Source organism: Schistocerca cancellata, chromosome 3 (genome assembly GCF_023864275.1).
Source record: "Schistocerca cancellata isolate TAMUIC-IGC-003103 chromosome 3, iqSchCanc2.1, whole genome shotgun sequence".
NCBI lineage: Eukaryota > Metazoa > Arthropoda > Insecta > Orthoptera > Acrididae > Schistocerca > Schistocerca cancellata.
Window position 1 is genome coordinate 155804928 of NC_064628.1, and position 19953 is coordinate 155824880.

The window sequence follows — 19953 nt, forward strand, 5'->3', positions numbered from 1 at the left end:
TTAAACACTCTAATAGCATGAACAGGGAGGATGGCTCCAAGTTCATGATGGTCTGGCTGCCAATGAGAATAGTCCACTGAGCTGCATGTGTTGTCCAGCCAGCAGTTTCACATGAACCAGTTTCAATAATATAAATGAGCAGGTACAAAAGCACTGCCATGCAGCATCAATGTCTCGTTACAGGAAAATCACTACCTCTGGTTTCAAGATTATGATTCATTACGATCTACCAGTCACATGCCAGCACAGCTCTATAGAGTTACTATACAGCCACTCCCCACCCTGTAGCAACCCCTATGAATTTCCCCATGGCATCCCAGAATGTAACTCCAGTAGCTACCTGACAACCAAAACAAATCAGTATACAGTGGAAAACCATAATCAGAATCCAGCCTTTCATTGCCCCTGAAAAGGCCACACTGAAGTCCATTAAAATGTTAGCTTTTTACTTGTTTCAGGGTTTCATAATGACACAGCCTAATTCACAAAAGATTTAACTCAAACTGAATGCCTAGTCTGTGTAAGCCTTCATGTTCACCTTTGAAGAATAAAAGTGTATTTCTTTTAGCACATTGCCCTGGAAGATAACTCAACACTCAAACAGAGAGTGAAAGTACAAATTCTCTCATGATAAAACAGACTCAGCAGATAATAGGGACTTTTCTTCAGATTAAAATATTGGCTTAGAAAGGAAAACTTTTACAAATAAGAATGAGCTGATACTACTGAGTTTTGGATTTATGACACAAATGATACTGTAAAAGTGAAACAACATTCTTAAAAATAAACTAATACTGCTTGCTATCAAAAAACACCAACAGCTACTTCATCTAAACTGGTCTTTATTATGCTTGAGACAAAGTCATTAGCTGTGATACATGTGGAAAATCTGAAACTACTGTTCACATGTTTCAATACATTGTTTTTTCACTTTAGCAGAAAGCACTGACTGGTTATGACCAAGTTCTTAGAGACATAGTGGTATGACTTAAGTAGATACTGTAATTTTCAAAGATCTAAACATATAATCAAAATTAAATCTGAAAATTTATCAAACTGCTTATGTATGCAAGTCATTCCCACAGCACACATTAAAAAAAGTAAATCACTGATACTGGATGTATTTATAGTTAAAATATGTAGGTATGATAACATTTAATAACTGTGAACCTACATCACTACCTTCCATATGAAACAGTGTAGCCCATATTTCTCATAACAATGTTCTTCAAAGTCTGCTGAAGCTGCTTTCCAAGATAAGTCTTGAGAAGTGACTGAATGCCTTTTAGAAACACTTGTTCCATTTCCTGTGTTGTATCTTCAGTAGCACGGTTTTTTGCTGAATTTTGCTTTTCTCCTATAACTGTCTCCTCACGGTGCTCTCGGCCTGGAGGATGACAGCCATAAACATATACACTCACAAATTCAGGTTGCAAAAACTGACTGTCCATAGCTATATCTGCAATACCTCTGTTGCTACTGGACAATACACGTGGCTGAGCAGAAATCTGCAGTCCAGCTCGTTTCATGCGCATCGTTACATTACAGACATCAGTTGGCAATGGATGTGGTGTGTTTTTTATGAAATCTCCCTCATATAATTTCACTGCACCTGTAACACTGAGCTCTGAAAAACCTAAACGAGTTTCTAGTGTACGTTTATGAGGCTCCCAGTGGCAATGTTCAACCTCAAACCAAACTGCTTGAGCTGGCATTTTTATGCGCATTTCAGTCACATACATATCAAATGGTGCTGAACGGAGTGGCTGATGAAGAGCATAACCAGCAAGATCTAGAAAGCTTCCATTAAAATTAGGTTGTTGTATGTTCCGCTTGCTAATCAAATCCATTGCTGATTCAATTGCTGACCTACAATTCTCTCTTGGTTTTCGTGCTGTTCTTCCATCTAAATAGAAAGGAAAAAAAATGTATCTTAAAAACAGTTTTTACAGTATTTGAAACTGTAAATAAAACAATTTTCACAGTGACTTTATAGTTAATGTAAGAATATTTACTGTAATGGGATGATAGTGTGAAAGGAGTATCTAGGAAGAATAAAATTGAGATATAACCTTGTGCATAAAAATGGGAGAGCAATCAATAGCTGTACTGATTTGAAGAACAACATTCAACCAGTTCTAGTAGAAATTATTTTATTATGCAGGGCCATTTCAATATGAGACTATTTTCATATAAAACAGCGAACACTGTACTGGTGCTATTAACTATGAGGACTGGTTATTCTTGTCTTCTTATGGCCTTCAATTGTATAGATTATGAAATAATATAGAATTCAATGAAATCATCACCAGACTTTGATTAAAGTAACTATGTGTAATTGACTTACATCTGGGTTTGGTGAGCAGAGTGCTCATGCGATCATCAATGGTGTGTATGAGAAACAGAGAGTGAGAGAGAGAGAGATTGGCTAATGCCCAGCCCCATCACTCAAGTTGCTAAAAAATCAAGCATAAAGTTATTTTAATTGAAGTAGCTTATATTGCTGATACCATTATCACTCATCAGTCAACAGAATGAGCTAAACACTTTGTACTTTAATCTTTGCAAAATAACTTTTCATATAGAGTTAACAACTGGACACCAGTCTTGATGCAGCTGACAGTGTTAACATTCATTCCATGTTTCTGCTTTGATATTTTACAATTATAGATACTGAAGGATTTACATACTGCTTATTTGCCACCTTTAACCATTCCTAAAAGATACAGTTTTTGCAATGACTGAAGAACTATTCACTTGAATGTTCCATGCCACAGCCAAATGCTTCTGCCTCTTGACTGAATAGTAACATGGGTATCTCCTGTTTTCAGTTCACTAATTTCTCACCTTTTGTACTTCTTATGGCAGTTATCCATATCTATGGTATAATATTTTATACAGTTGGCTCATAATCCATTCCTAAATATCCACAAACTTTTCAGATCTGGTGCTTTTTTCCCCAAGAATTCTAATATATCTGCATCATAGGTTACTTGTGGTAATTTTTGGACAAGCCTCTCACAGCAGTTTCACAAGAAGTTTTAGTCCTATTTTTTACTCCTGTTACTTTTCCAGTCTATAAAGACTGGCTAAAACTGCTAACCCCCCTGCTATAACAGAACATGAGGTGTCATTTAACTTCATCTGACCATCTCATCCTCTGTCTTTGTTTTCCTTCTAGAGTTGTTGCAGGAAGCATATCCTGCAAAACACCTCCATTTTGATTTAAATAATTTTCCGTGTGGCTAGCAGTGCCGTCACCAGTGTGGACGGGCATAGGGTCCAAGCGTCGTCCCCGACCATGACAGCGCTTGTCCGAGGCTTCATTAGTTCTGTCCTGAACCATCTAATCACACTAAAAGGGGGGTTAGCCCTATTAGTGGTTTGTTCTTTTCATCACCTTTTACGACTGGCAGAACATACCGGAGGCCTATTCTTTTCCTGGGCCTCCATGGGGTCAATTATTATTATTATTATTATTTTAATGCTGGTGATGTGAGAAGAATGTCCTTACACGAGCATGTCATAAGAAATATGTTACTGGAAGAGTCCAAAGTACGACGTGCATTCAAGCTCTAAGGCCTCCGATTCTTTTTCTCCGGACTGGAAAGAGATAGAAACATGCGCATTGTTTTAAAATGAGGCCGCGTTCATTGTCAATATGTCCCAGAGATGGCAGCACTGTACAGCAGATGGAATTTTACCGCCAGCAGCGAGAATGAGAACTGTTTTAAATACTTAAAATGGCGACGTTTTCCTTACTTGAACAGCGTGCAATCATTCGTTTTCTGAATTTGCGTGGTATAAAACCAATTGAAATTCATCGACAGTTGAAGGAGACATGTGGTGATGGAGTTATGGATGTGCTGAAAGTGTGTTCATGGGTGCGACAGTTTAATGAAGGCAGAACATTGTGTGACAACAAACCGAAACAACCTTTGGCTCGCACAAGCCGGTCTGACGACATGATCGAGAAAGTGGAGAGAATTGTTTTGGGGGATCGCCGAATGACTGTTGAACAGATTGCCTCCAGAGTTGGCATTTCTGTGAGTTCTGTGCACACAATCCTGCATGACGACCTGAAAATGCGAAAAGTGTCATCCAGGTGGGTGCCACAAATGCTGACGGATGACCACATGGCTGCCCGTGTGGCATGTTGCCAAGCAATGTTGACGCGCAACAACAGCATGAATGGGACTTTCTTTTTGTCGGTTGTGACAATGGATGAGACGTGGATGCCATTTTTCAATCCAGAAACAAAGTGCCAGTCAGTTCAATGGAAGCACACAGATTCACCGCCACCAAAAAAATTTTAGGTAACCGCCAGTGCTGAAAAAATGATGGTGTCCATGTTCTGGGACAGCGAGGGCGTAATCCTTACCCATTGCATTCCAAAGAGCACTACGGTCACAGGTGCATCCTACGAAAATGTTTTGAAGAACAAATTCCTTCCTGCACTGCAACAAAAACGTCCGGGAAGGGCTGCGTGTGTGCTGTTTCACCAAGACAACACACCCGCACATCGAGCTAATGTTACGCAACAGTTTCTTCGTGATAACAACTTTGAAGTGATTCTTCATGCTCCCTACTCACCTGACCTGGCTCCTAGTGACTTTTGGCTTTTTCCAACAATGAAAGACACTCTCCGTGGCCGCACATTCACCAGCTATGCTGCTATTGTCTCAGCGATTTTCTAGTGGTCAAAACAGACTCCTAAAGAAGCCTTTGCCGCTGCCATGGAATCATGGCGTCAGCATTGTGAAAAATGTGTACGTCTGCAAGGCGATTAGGTCGAGAAGTAACGCCAGTTTCATTGATTTCGAGTGAGTAGTTAATTAGGAAAAAAATCGGAGGCCTTAGAACTTGAATGCACCTCGTAAATCACATGAAAATATATAGTATTCACCATGATGATTAAAATTCTTCAGGGTGTTCTACCATGCCACTGTACAAAATACTTGAAATACAAACTATAAAACCAACATTTTGGCTATATTACAATGGCCTTCCTTAGGACGCAACTGTTTTTACTGGATACAACATTGCAGTGGGTTCAGAAGTATGATGCAAAACTCCTTCAGACATGCATGTGTGTCTGAAAGAACAGGCACTGTGAGACTACAATCATTATAAAGTATATGAAATGTATTCATATTTGTAAATGTGGACAACCATTAGCTACATAACAGAGTGATGGCAATGAAAACTTGTGATGGACTGGGATTCGAACTCAGATTTCCCGCTTATTGCAAGCAGCCACCTTACCATTAGGTTATATGCTATACGGGCATGACTCACGCCAGACCCAAACTCCTGTATGTTGTCAACCATGTGTCAACAACCTGTACTAGTACATTCATGAACAGGTGAGACATTTTAATTGAAAGTTGCTTGTCTGGTGCTGGCAGATAAGTACAATATTGCAGTGCCTGTTTTGTTCAGAAATATGACGCAAAATTCCTTGCCATGCATGCATGGCACTGCAACATTGTATTTGTCCACTAACACCAGGCAAGTGACTTTCAGTTACAATGTCTCCCCTGTGTGGGAATATTCGTATGAATGTAGAAGTACAGGTTGTTAACACCTGGTTGATGACATATGGAAGTTTGGGTCTGTCCATGAGTCATGCTTGGATAGCCTAATCATAAAGTGATTGCTCACAATAAGAGCAAAACCTGGGTTCAAGTCCCAGTCTGGCACAAATTTTCCTGTTGTAATTACATTATACAGCTGATAGTTGTCCATATTCACGACTGTGAATACATTTCATGTATATTTTTACTGTAGGAAAGGTGCCCTGCTTATTACAAACCATCAGAGTCAATATGTCATTTTTCCTGAACTTTGTTGGACCTGGAATATAATAGGTCATTCATGATTAGAAGGAGAGGGTAGCCTGGATGCTACTCATGGACTATCTGGTTTATAGATGACTGATTCCAGCCTGCAAAGCAGCACCCCACTTCTGATGGGCATGTTTTCTTCCTGGTGTGCACAGATATACACTGACAGTTCCTCTATATCTGTTTGTTTAGGCTTTTCACATCCAGACTCAGTGACACTTCTGCCCCATGACTGCTTGTGGCCCATTAGATGGGGGTAGCAGGAGCCCTGAAAGTTTGTAGCCTCTCTTATAATGTTGTCAGACTGCTTAATAATTTCAGTCCCCTCTTGTATTTTCTGTTGCCACATCCTTGATTATTTTGCCAGTACACAGGCTTCCTGGAACATGACAGGCTATCTAAAATCATGGTGGTGTTCTGCTGTCACTGATTTATGGTGTTTTTCTAATTGCAAGTAGCATTCGTGTCCCACTACTCATGTGCTGACTAGTCTCACCTATGTAGGCAGCTTCACACTCACAATGTAGCTCACATACTTCTGCAGTATCAAGATAGTTCATTGTATCCTTGGTGGAAACTATCGTGGATCCTGTGGTTGCTGTGGAAAGTCAGTTTGGAACCTCTTTGGGGGTGGATGTTACCTTACTGTTCTAATGCCCTTCACATATGGTAAGCGCACTATCAAGCTTTTCTTCATGGCCTTCTTCTCTTATTTGATTCTGCATGGCATTGGCTGCCTTCTTATAATGTTGTTATCATACCTACTGGCATGAAAGGTATAGTGTAACTCCCACAATTCTTCTTTGATATTATTAGAATCACGTATCCAACAGACACAGGCCATCAGCACATGCAAAACAGAATGCTTCTGGGCTGGGTGATGGTGGCTCTCCACATGCTGGTACCCATTTCTGTGGATTGGGTTCTGGTACACTTTGTGTCCCAGTCTTCTATCAGTGGTTCTACCTACCTCCACATCAAAAAATGGTAACATGCCAGTGTTTTCAGTTTTGTGTGTGAACTGTATATTCTTATGTTGGCAGTTTAAATGCTGAAGGAAGCTTCCCACCTCCAATTCTCTGTGTAGTCAGATAATGAATGTGTTGTCTACATACTGTAGCCAATAAGGGGGGAGTAATGGTGCAGAAGCTAGGATGTTATGCTCAAAAGCTTCCCTGAAAATGTTGGCAGCAACTGAGTAGACCAAGGAGCCCATTGCCACTACATCTACGTGAAAGAATACGAGGGCTGTTCAATAAAGAATGATACTAACTTTGATGGTCCTTCTCAAAGGAGTCTCCCATGAATGCAATACTCTTGTCCCAGCATTTCTGTCAGTCTTCAAGTACATCCTGGAAACCGTTTTTTGAGATGTCCTTTCAAATCGCCTCAGCAGTCTTCACCACTGCTTCTGATGATTGATAATGCCTCCCACAAACGTGTTTCTTTATAGGAATAGAAAAAAGTCACATGGGGCTAAAACCGGACTATAGGGAGGGTGAGGGATGCATTTCATGTTGATTTTTGCAAGATATTCAGCAATAACATTGGCAATATGTGGCCACGTATTATCATGGTGCAGCATCCAGCCTGCTTCATGGAACTGGGTCTTTTGCACCTGATATGGATTTGCATTGTTTTCAGGACATCCCTGTAGAATTGTCCAGTTACCAATGTGTGTGTAAGTACAACATGCTGATAAACCATTCCATGATGACCATAAATTTCCCAACAGAAGCAACCACTTTTGCTTTTTTGGGGGTTGGTGATGAAGGAGATTTCCACACTGAGCTTTACTGTCTGGTCTCAGGATTAAAATGATGTAGCCAAGTTTCATCAGCAGTGACTACATTTGAGAGAAACTCCGGATCTTCCTCTAACATCAACTTTAACTGCCTGCAGTCCTGCACATGAATGTCCTTTTGTTCAGGGATCAACAGTCTTGGAACCCATCGCACACAAACACGTGTCATTTGTAATTTTTCTGTCACCAACAATTGGGTGGCACCCAATGAAATGTTCAGTATTTCAGAAAGTGATCCTAAAGTAATCCATCAATCCTCTCACAATGACAGCAGCAGTGTTGATGTTTCCTTCCGTGACAGCAGTAACTGAAGCACCAGGTCTACCTGCCTTTGAAATTGATTGTCTCCCCTCTTTAAATATTTTAAACCCCTTCAAGCTGTGCTGTAGGGAAGAACAGACTCTCCACAGTCCTCCTGTAACACTGTATAGGCCTCAGCTGAAGATTTTTTGAGATGAAAGCAGAATTTTAAAGTTGCATATTGTTCCTCACATGTTACCTCCATTGCAGTGGTAGGCAATACTGAACATGTGTGACCTTGCCTGCCTATCACAGGTGGCAGCCAGGAGTCCCAACAATGAAACTACTATGGCATGTGTGTTGCACATTAAGCTAACACAGTATTATAAGATTAAATTTTAGCATGAGAAATTATGACTGTAAAAAACTATGATTATTCTTTATTGAACAGCACTTGTATCAAAGATGAAGTCTGGGAGCTACACCATACATTTGACACCAAGGGGATGATAATGACATTATAAGAAAGACAGCCAAGGCCAACTGGAATCAAGTAAGAGAAGAAGGCAAGGATGAGAAGCTTCCATTAGAGCATTTACCATGTTTGAAGGGCATTAGAGAACAGTTAGGCAATGCCTATCCCATGAGGTTTCAAACAAATTTTCCGCAACATCCACAGGATCCTCAACATGATAGGTTCCTCCAATGATGCAGTAATCAACCTTAATACAGCAGGAGCATGGGAGCTATATTGTGAGTGAGGAGCTGCCTACATAGCAGAGAATGAGAGACCTGTCAGCACACAAAGAGTGAAACATGAACTCTACATGCAATTAGAAAAGCACCATAAATCAGCAGTAGAGAACACCGCCATGATTGTGGACAACTTAACATATTTGAGGAAGCCCATGTACTGGCAAAAGAATCGTGATTATAGCAACACAAAATATGAGAGGAAACTGAAAGTATTAAGCAGCGTGACAACATTAACAGAGAAGATGGCTAAAAACTTTTAGGGTCCTAGCTGCCTGTTATCCTAATCTGATGAGCCACAACTGGTTACAGGACACAACCCTTGCCTCGCACAGATGTTAAAGCCTAAGTAAACAGCTATAGAGGAACTGTCAGTACATATGTGTGCACACCCAAGAAGAAAACATACCACAAGAAGCCAAGCATTGCTTTGCAGATCAGTATCAATCATCGATAAATTGAATAGATCTTTTTGCTAATTTCTCCCTCTCATCATGACTGGACTGTTATATTCCAGGTTCAATAAAGTCTTGTCAAAATAATGTAGTGACACCAATAGTTTGCAGTAAATTAAGGGCACCTTTCTTCCAGTAAAACCAGTCTTGCCCTGAGGAAGGCTGTTGTAATATGGCTGAAACATTAGTTTTATAGTTTGTATTCTAAATATTTTGTACAGTGACTTGGTACAAATCCAGAAGAATTTTAATCATCTTGACACTGACTATGGTAGTCTATATAGTTATGACTGTTCACCATATTTCTTTATTTGCACAGGAGGTAAGTTACCTGGGGTACCTTTTACAAGTGTCATTGATATGATCCTCTCAATGGAATTTTGGATCAATGTGGACACCTAAGCTAAGAGTTTTAACATTTTTAGTTTCAGAATTCTTTGATAACCTCAAAAGGAGGTGTTGAGTTTTATCTCACTCTAGAGGAGTTTTTTAGCAGTAAACCATTTCAGTGTGGAATCTAATGATTCCCTTGTTATCTGATTCAGAGTTTCAATGTCCCAGTGTGTGGTAAGAAACATCATGTCATCAGCATAGCATATAACACACTGAGCTACATTATGGGGCACATCATTAATTGCAGTACTGAGGAAGAATGATTCAAGGATAGAACACTGTGAAACTCCAGTGTTACTATAAAATGATGGGGAACATCTATTTCTGATTGAGACAAACTGTTTTCTGTTATCAAAACAGGGAGCAAATACTACCATTGTGAGATTACTTACACTGCAGAACTCCAGTTGTGTTAACACAATATCAGATGGAGTGCAATCAGTGCTTTGTTTACTTTACACTAATCAAGTGACATCAAGTTCTTACTTTTGAGCAATTTAGTACTTGACTGACAATTTCTATAGCAGCTGTTGTAGTATTTCTACCCTTTCAGAAGTCAAACTGATTCTCACACAAAATGATGTAGTGCTCAAAACTGTTACTTAATTGGCTATAAATTAATGACTCAAACATCTTTGAAAACACTGGCACAATTGAGAGTGGACAGGGGCCTTGTGGCAGTTGTTTATCACCATTTTTTTAATATTACGATAACTTTTGAGATTTTTAGCTGATTAGGAAAGACCCCAGTCACTATTGTTTTTCTTTTAAATAAAAGCCACTCATCCAGAAATTAGGTTTATTGTTTTTTATACCATAACTGGACAACCACTAACAGTCCATAACTTGGGATTTTGGACACCATTTTTAAAATTTCAGGGGCAGTAACTGTAATCCAGTAGAAGAGATTATATAACTGTTAGTGGAGCACTAAGCAAGTCCTCTGTAGATGGGCCTGATCCTTGTGTGCTATATCTTTGACTGACTTTACAAAGTACTCATTTAATGCCCTAGGGTCAAACAATTTTTCTCTAGTGTCACTAGCAGATTTCATGCATTCTGTGACTTCCCATGCTGCCTTGTACTTGTTGGAAGCTGCTTCTATGAATTTTTTCAGACAGGTTTTTCTTTTTTTTTATCTAGAGAAGCATAGATTTATCAGATTTTTTACATTTCTGATATGAATTATAATAAGTCTCCCACTGTTTAGTGTCTTGTATGCTTGAATTTTTATGTATGCTATATAGTAGGAGCATGGTTTTTTCCTAACTTCACCCATGCATTTTACTTTTTGGCATAACTGAAGAGCTAATTTTAATTAACAGTGAACAGCCATTCACACTATTAAAAAAACTGTCAAAGACACTTTCATCTACTGGCTTTCCAACTGAATTTTTTAAAATTAATTTTGAATCATCAATGAGAGTTCCTTCCTTTTGTCCTCTTACCGACAGCACAGTAAGTCCAGTGAAACCAAATAGTAACTTATTAACACAAAGTGTGAGGAGCAACAGATCATGATCTGCAAACTCTCCTTTTGCTAGTATGATTATATAATCATCTCCATGACAATAATATGATTGATACATGCATCACTGCATGTCACAGCATTGTTTGTGCAGTAGAAGTTTGGGGGTCTTAAACTGTTCCTGGAATGTCTCATGCGTATTTTAAGGCCTCCTTTAAATAGTTTGTACTGACTGGTGTTCTTATAGTCAATTTAATTTTTATTTATTTATTTAACCTGATCTCATTAGGGCCATCAGGCACTGATTTACATTGGAACAGGGTTTCACACATAAACAGTGCCTTTTTTGCATCATAGTTACCTAAAAATGACAAATTCTGTATGACAAATAGTAGTAAAATGATTTGAGTGTCTAGAGTGACAATGTGAGTAAATAATACTAACTATGAACTAATGAAATTAATACTGGCAGTACTTGTACTACTACTACTACTACTATTACTACTACTCCTACTACTGCAACTACTGATACTGTCACTAATAGTGATAATAGTAATAATAATAATGACAATAACAATAATGATAGTGGCAGATATAAAAAGAGCTTATAGGTGTACAAAATATACATTTTCTGATTCAGTGAGTTCTGGAGAAATGGAATTTAAGGAGCCTCCACCAGTTAAGAACACTGGGAAATGAGAAAGGTCTGGTTCAGAAGAAGGATGTACAAGGGTAATGGCTGTGTGCAGGGACAATGGTAATCATTATAGTTGGTTTATATATCTAAAAACAAAGATTCTGTAACTTACCAAACGAAAGTGTTGGTACATTGATAGAGACAATAACAAACACAAACACACACACAAATTTCAAACTTTCGCAACCCATGGTTGCTTCATCAAGAAAGAGGAAGGAGAGGGAAAGACGAAAGGATGTAGGGTTTTTAGGGAGAGGGTAAGGAGTCATTCCAATCCCGGCAGTGGAAAGACTTACCTTGGGGGGAAAAAGGGACAGGTATACACTTGCACAGACACACATATCCATCCGCCAGATTAAAACTGTGTGCTGGACCGAGACTCGAACTCAGGATCTTTGCCTTTCGCGGGCAAGTGCTCTACCGACTGAGCTACCCAAGCACAACTCATGCCCTGCCCTCACAGTGGAATTAAAGCTGTGAGGACAGGGTGTGAGTTGTGCTTGGGTAGCTCAGTCGGTAGAGCACTTCCCTGCAAAAGGCAAAGGTCCCTAGTTCGAGTCTCGGTCCAGCACACAGTTTTAATCTGCCAGGGAGTTTCAGGACTTTAATTTGTTGGCACTGAATATTTTATAACAATTCCAGAAGGACAGTTCTTATGATAATGTTAGAATAATGCATATTTTGCTAACAATGAAACAGTTTCTTGTTTATGCGAAGTGCCTATTGGATGATGAAAACAAACATTTTCCTTACACCAGGCACACCAGGTGAAAGCAAAATTAATGCATTCAGGCACTTCACAGTAATTACTAATTTTATTTACACAGAACTGGAATGGAATAAGACATGGAGAAATCGTCATGGCTACTGTTCTGCATATTGTGCTGTATACCAATCATCTGACAGCATGGAAATGACTGAAGTTTAACAATACTGTTCCACAGACAAACCTAAAATGACAAAGAGCTAATGGAAATTATATTGCCTGACAATTTTCTGACAAATGCTTTAGACTATCGAAAATTTGTTGTCTTGAGAGGTTGAATCACACTATTAGTTCTGGCTGGAATCTGAATTATATTAACGGTCTCTTTATCATGCTCCTCCTAAAGACAGAGCTGTCAGTATGTCCATGCCAAGAGTCCCATGAAAGCAGTGAATTATTTTTTGCAAATGGTAAGAAGACATTTTCGGTGTAACATTGAAAATCATTGTCTCCCATTTTTCAAGATTTTTCTATGCCAATTACAAGAAATTTGTGTGTAAAGAGTCCTCTTTTTTACCTTTGGTCCTGATTTGCCTTGATATTCCTGAGGACAGATATAAAGGAATGTGTCATAGCATTCATCGACTCCACAACCTACTCCGTCTTTTTTTGCTCGAAACGACAAAGTACAGTTTGCACAAAACCTGACTGATTGGCTTTATATGCAGCATTTATAGGTTAACAAGAAGCGTTGTCTTTACATCAACTCTGAATTTCATTGCAGTAATACCTATTCAGGAGAAGCATGTGGTTTCATTTATGTACCATGTTCTTCATATTTCATTTTGCCAGGTTGAAAACACTAATTGCATTCCACATTACTGAGAGACTCTGGGACTTACACAAAGACAGATGCTATTAGCAAGCATATATGAAGAAATCACAAAGAAAATTAATTCATTTTATGTCTATTGTTAACATTTACTAATACTGCAAAAGCAACTGCTATTATTACTGAGGTGATATGTGGTAGATGGCAGCAATAACTTCCTTACGTGCAAGATGTGCCTCACTGAGAGGGGCATGTGGTGCCACAGAGGTTTGAAGAGCACTCATATATTGTCTTAACACAGTGTATGTACCCAGACCACCAACTGAGCACGAAGGTGGTTTTTCTGGCAGAGAACTTTTGTGTGGCGATACATGCTGTGCTGGCCGGGGTGGCCGAGCGGTTCTGGGCGCTACAGTCTGGGACCACGCAACTGCTATGGTCGCAGGTTCAAATCCTGCCTTGGGTGCAGATGTGTGTGATGTCCTTAGGTTAGCTAGGTTTAAGTAGTTCTAAGTTCTAGGGGACTGATGACCTCAGAAGTTAAGCCCCATAGTGCTCAGAGCCTTTTGAATCATTTTTGATACATGCTGTGGACATGCTATGTGGAATGGGATATATGATTAGCAGTGCTAGTGAAGTTACTTGAACCTGTTGCAGATTACCTTTTGTAATGACAAGTGACCACGGCCATTGGTTCAGCTCTGTCTGGTGTCCGTGCATTTGTACAGAAGCAAACATCAGAGTCTGCCTAATTGGGGATGGCCTTGCTGCTTTGCTGTAGAAAAGGTGCTGTTCTGTGGAGGTTATAGCACTGTATATTTCACCTTGGCTTCAAAATGGGTGTAGAGAGAGATTGGTGGAGTCATTTGAGTTGGATTTCACGACATGATTGATCACGGTGACCACCTGTCCTTACATACTGACAGAGTGCAAGTATCAGGCTTATTGGCACCGGGAATGTTTTGGTGGCCCCTGTCTGAATAGTCATATTAAGTGATTGCTAATGGTGTTAATTTGGATGTTTTAAGGTTTTCAATTGTTTTTAAATTTTAAGCTCTAAATGTTTAAATATGGTGGGCCTTTGTAGTTGTTAAGTGTATACCTGCTATCTAAATCTAATCTTTAGTTTGTGCTACTGTGTAAATTTGATTTCTGTTGTACAATTATAAATACGAAACATGAATTGATTTAACTGTTTCCAGTGTTTAAGCTTAGTGGGCCTTTGCAGTTCTCAAGTGAATTACTGTTACCTAAATGTAATCTGCAGTATGTGGTACTGTGTAAATTTGATTTCTGTTGCATAGTCATAAACATGAAACATTCATTGATTTAACTGATCTTCCAGGTGTCTTCTGGTGTTATTGAAAATGTATTATGATTTGAAATTTCTTTCTTTTTTAAATAAGTTAACTCACAATGGTATGGATGGTGTAAGTGTTTTATAATTGTCTGGGTGCTAATGTTCTGTTTATTCTGTTGTAGATAGCCAGATGGGTAGTGTTTTCAATGTTATTTGCCTGGGGGTGATCGCTGTTGGCGTCATCTTTGCACTGGGGTTGTTGCACCCATTTGTAAGAAAAGAGATACTTGGATTTGAAAATTAATTCTTACATACATGTGAATGTGGACTGTTTATTAATTGTATTACAGCTTTGTCATAAAGGGTGTAATTTGTTAAACTTGTGGCCTCCGGGTTGTGGTCCTGGCACCACTTGATTTGAACAATTTGTCCTGTATTTTTTAAAATTGTCTACTCAAATGCCTTTAAAATGTTCAACAGCTGCTATATAACTATATGGTTTAAGTTTCAAGGGTTGTTTTACTCTATTTATCAGGAAATATAGTGGGGTTGGATATCAATTACTGGTATGTATATTAAATGAGTTGCAAATTTAAGCAAATAGTAACTGTATAAGCTGACCTTGAGGAAGATCATTTTTGACTCTGGAGAAATGTAGGAACACGGGAGGCAATACTGACTCTACGACTTCTCATAGACAGTAGGTTAAGGAAAGGCAAACCTGCATTTATAGCATTTGTAGAATTAGAGAAAGCTTTTGACAATGTTGACTGGAATACTCTCTTTCAAATTCTAAAGGTGGCAGGGGTAAAATACAGGGAGAGAAAGGCTATTTACAATTTGTACAGAAACCAGATGGCAATTATAAGAGTTGAGGGGCATGAAAGGGAAGCATGGTTGGAAAGGGAGTGAGACAGGATTGTAGCCTATCCACGATGTTATTCAATCTGTATATTAAGCAAGCAGTAAAGGAAACAAAGGAAAAATTTGGAGTAGGAATTAAAATCCAGGGAGAAGAAATAAAAACCTTGATGTTTGCCAATGACATTGTAATTCTGTCAGAGACAGCAAAGGACTTGGAAGAGCAGTTGAACGGAATGGACAGTGTCTTAAAAGGAGGATATAAGATGAACATCAACAAAAGCAAAACGAGGATAATGGAATGTAGTTGAATTAAGTCGGGTGATGCTGAGGGAATTAGATTAGGAAATGAGACACTTAAAGTAGTAAAGGAGTTTTTCTATCCGGGGAGCAAAATAACTTATGATGGTCAAAGTAGATAGGATATAAAATGTAGACTGATAATGGGAAGGAAAGCGTTTCTGAAGAAGAGAAATTTGTCAACATGGAATATAGATTTAAGTGTCAGGAAGTCTTTTCTGAAAGTATTTGTATGGAGTGTAGCCATGTATGGAAGTGTAACATGGACAATAAATAGTTTAGACAACATGAGAATAGAAACTTTTGAAATGTGGTGCTACAGAAGAATGCTGAAGATTAGATGGGTAGATCACATAACTAATGAGGAGATATTGAATAGAATTGGCAAGAAGAGAAATTTCTGGCATAACTTGACTAGAAGAAGGGAACAGTTAGTAGGACATAATCTGAGGCATCAAGGGATCACCAATTTAGTATTTGAGGGCAGCGTGGAGGGTAAAAATCACAGAGGGAGACCAAGAGGAATACACTAAGCAGCTTCAGAAGGATGTAGGTTGCAGTAGGTACTGGGATATGAAGAGGCTTGCACAGGATAGAGTAGCACAGAGAGCTGCAGCAAACCAGTCTTTGGACTCAAGACAACAACAACAACAACAATAGTAACTGTGAACAGCTGTGTCAGAGAAAATTCACTTAACGAATTACAGTCACATTGTGCTATTTAATCAGTTTAAAGATGTGCCATCACCAAAGGATATGTGCCTGCCATGTTGCACATGCACTATCTGCTACAGGTACAGCAGAGGTATACGTTTCTCCAGCTGCCTGGTGCAAATTTCAACATTTTTCTAAAAGTAATTGCAATGGGTCTCAGCAGTAAAATTTTTGCCATTATGTTTCTTTTTGTGTACTCTTCTTATATAAAATATTTCAGGGTAAGTTTTGACATGTCAGACAGGGCAGTTCCCTTGGGAGAAGGATTTCAAGAAAGTGGCTGAATGATGGAGTAAGACAGGAAGGATTATGCTCTGGTGGCAATGGGTGCTTCTGCTAAGTTGTTCAGACAAGAACATTAAGGTGAGGAGAGATATGAAGGACAGTATATTTTGATAAGACAGTGGAATACAGTGCTTATGGGAATCTGTGCACTTTTTTTGCATGCAGCCAAAGCATCTATGCATGTGATGGTCAAAGGGTCAAACATCACAGGTATAATGAACAAAGGCATTCAGAACCAGTTCCAGGTGCTGTACACTGTCTTGAGAAAGGCCTTGCGGGACAACATTGCAGTAGCCTGTGATTGGATGTGTAAGTTATTGAGTGCAGTTGCCCATGATACAAATTTCAAGAGATCTTGATATTACAGTGAGAGTTATTGGAATCTATTGCATTTGTGCATAAGTTGTTACATTTTTCTGTAAGTTTTATAAATGCAACAGAGACACATAAAAGAGATTTTAATCATCAGTAATATATTTCCTTCACCTTTTACAAAAGACTGCCAATGCTGGGGTAACTTTTTGATTCTTCAGTTGTAGATATCAAGTAGTGTTGAGGAAAAGAACTTGTTGAGCCATGTTCAGAATGAATTTTCATCTTGAAAGGAAGTTTCTTGAAGGTTGTTTGACAGATAGCAGTAAAGGGTGCAAGATCAGGTAAATAATGTGGGTGTGTAATGAATTCCAAACCCAATTACAGTGTTTTTTGTCAATCTAACAGAATTGGGTAGATGTTATCAAGGAGCAGCATCACTTCATCCAGTTTTCGTTGTCATAGTTCTTGGATTGCAGCTGCAAGATGTCTTAGTTGTTGACAATAAATGTCAACAGTGATGGTTACTCCTCGGGGAAGCAATTTGTAGTACACTACATTGTCGCTATTCCATCAGATGCATAACAGTATCTTTTGTGAATGTGTGCAGGTCTTTGTACAAGGAGTTGGTGCTTTGTTTGTGCTCAGCCATTCCTTTCTTTTTCTTATGTTAGCATAAAGACACCGTTTCCTGTCACTGGTAACAATATGATGTAGGAATGATCATGTTGTTCATGAGGCAACTGATGTTGAGCAAGCAATGATGCACATATGGCCAAGCCACCTCCTGATTTTTGTGACTTTGCCTTAGACCCATACACTCAATTTTTGAACATTCCTCCTTGCTTGCTAATGTTGCATGATGGTGGAATGATCATGGTTCATCACATTTTCCAGTTGTCAAGTGGATCATTGTGGACTGATGCATTTAAATGACCTCCTTCAAACCACAAAGGTGTTCCTGGACATGGAGAGCCACTAATGTCAAAACGATCCTCCTCAAAATGAGAAAACCATTTTCTTGCCGTGCTTTCTCCAATGGCGTTATACCCATACATGGCACAAATGTTTCTTGCTCCCACTGCTGCTATAATCCCTCTGTTGATCTCAAACAGAAGAATATATTGGAGATTTTCCAATTTCTCTACTTGGCACTCCATTTTCTAGCATCCACAGCTCCCACTCACTATCACGAAAAGCACAAAATGATAATGTGTAAACTCAAACAGCAACAGTGAACTACAAATAGACAATCAATAAATAAAACCATAGCAGCTGAAATATCAACATGAAAAACAAAAACACTCCAAACTTATGCTACAAGCTAATAGTTAAAGGTACATAATAACTTCTGCACAGAATTGATTGTAGGATAAAGTGAACAGCAGACATTTATTATTAATACTTGGTACATGTGACAACAGTTGGGTGTAGCGACAATGGCGCAATGGTGTTGGCTGCCCCCACCAAGTCTGTGGAATGAACAAAACTTCACCCTATTCTTTGGGTCAGAGGACATTTGAGGTTGGTAGGGATGTAGCCTCTCAGTGCTTGGATGAGTCAGCACTGAGACTTTGGTATTTGGTCTGTGGCTGCCTCTTCTGCTCTTCTGTGTGTGTCAGTTTGATTTGTTCAATTGACACAGGCTCTTTTCCACCATTTTACTCTATTTTGAAGGTATTTACACCACTCTGGAGAACCTTGTAGAACCCCATGTGTGGTGGATAGAGTTCACAGTCTATCACCTCTCAGCCAGACTCATGGTGTTGACTGTAGCTCTTTGTGTACAAGGACTTTTTTTGTCCCCATGATTCTGCAGCTCAGTGGGATGTAATTGTGCCATCCTTTTTACAGCAGTTGATTGAATTATGTCATGGGCTCCAGAGTGAGGCTGCTGTGACTTAGTGGAGACAATCTTGGCAGGAAGTTGTAATTGTTGCCTGTACACTACCTGTGGTGTGCAGCAGTACAGTTTCTCTTTTACTGCTGTCCTTAGTCCTAACAGTGCTAGTGGTAGTGATCCGTCCACTGGCTGTTGTTGCACACTAGGACCACTTTGATGTTTCTGTGGAACCTGTCGAACATCTCACTATTTGCAGAATGACAGCTGATGGTTTTGAGTTGGCTGCAGTCACTTTGATGTATGAGTTTGTGGAACAACCAAGACTCAAATTATCTCCCACAATTGGTTGTTATGATTTGAGGCACTACAAATCTCGAAACCCAGATCATGATAAGGGCTCTGGCGAATGTTTTGGCTGAGACGTCCATGATGGGAATGGCCTCTGGTTGATGCTAAGACAGTCAATATGTCCCTGTGTTTGCCTGAGATTGGTATCAGCCATACCAGGCCCACATACAAGTGCATGAAACAAGCCATGGGTGTTTCAGTGGTACCTTATGTTGCTGAGATGTGCCTGCCAATTTTACTCTGGTGACAGCTCTTGCAGGATTGTGCCCATTGACAGATTTTTTTAAGAATACATTATTGGGCAGCAAGGCCCACTGACTGTCTGAAGGTGCCACATACTAGTCCATCTTTGATGATTTATGTCATCTTTAGTTGCTAAAACATTTTGGTGCAAGTTGGCAAGATTTTGCTGCCACTGGTGATTTGGATGACTCCCTGTTGTGCTTGCATGTCCTCTTGAACACTGATGGCTATGTTAGTTCTGGGAAGTCTTATAAAATGCCATGGAAACAAAGGTACCCATGCAGTGAAGCCACCTCCACTAGTGGCAGCAGCCACCTTTTGTTGCCTTAAAACTATTTTGAGGCAATGCAATGAGGTCTGACTCCATGTCCCCCAAGAATGTGGTTCCTGATGAGTTGTCGTTCATATTGGTGTAAGTCACCCTCTTCTGCTTGCATGAAACTAACTCCATGAGTTGTTTAGTATCTGCAGTAGCTGTGTCATCAACCGTAATGGCTTGGGCATTGGTGAGTGGTCATTACAGACCTCTTCATGCATGGTGCAACCGGTTACT

At 39.4% G+C, this 19953-nt stretch overlaps 1 protein-coding gene across 3 annotated transcripts in view; it reads right to left on the reverse strand.

The window, feature by feature from the left end:
• Positions 1 to 863: 863 nt before the first annotated feature.
• LOC126176189 (uncharacterized) overlaps positions 864 to 19953 on the reverse strand; it is an 81936-nt gene continuing 62846 nt past the window's right edge. For 2 of the 3 annotated variants that reach the window (XM_049923330.1, XM_049923332.1), the window contains exon 3: positions 864 to 1906. In XM_049923330.1, the coding sequence (XP_049779287.1) occupies positions 1179 to 1906 (728 nt within the window). In that variant the 3' untranslated portion in view covers positions 864 to 1178. The remainder of the gene's footprint in view (positions 1907 to 19953) is intronic. The other variant, XM_049923331.1, reaches the window with a different exon arrangement.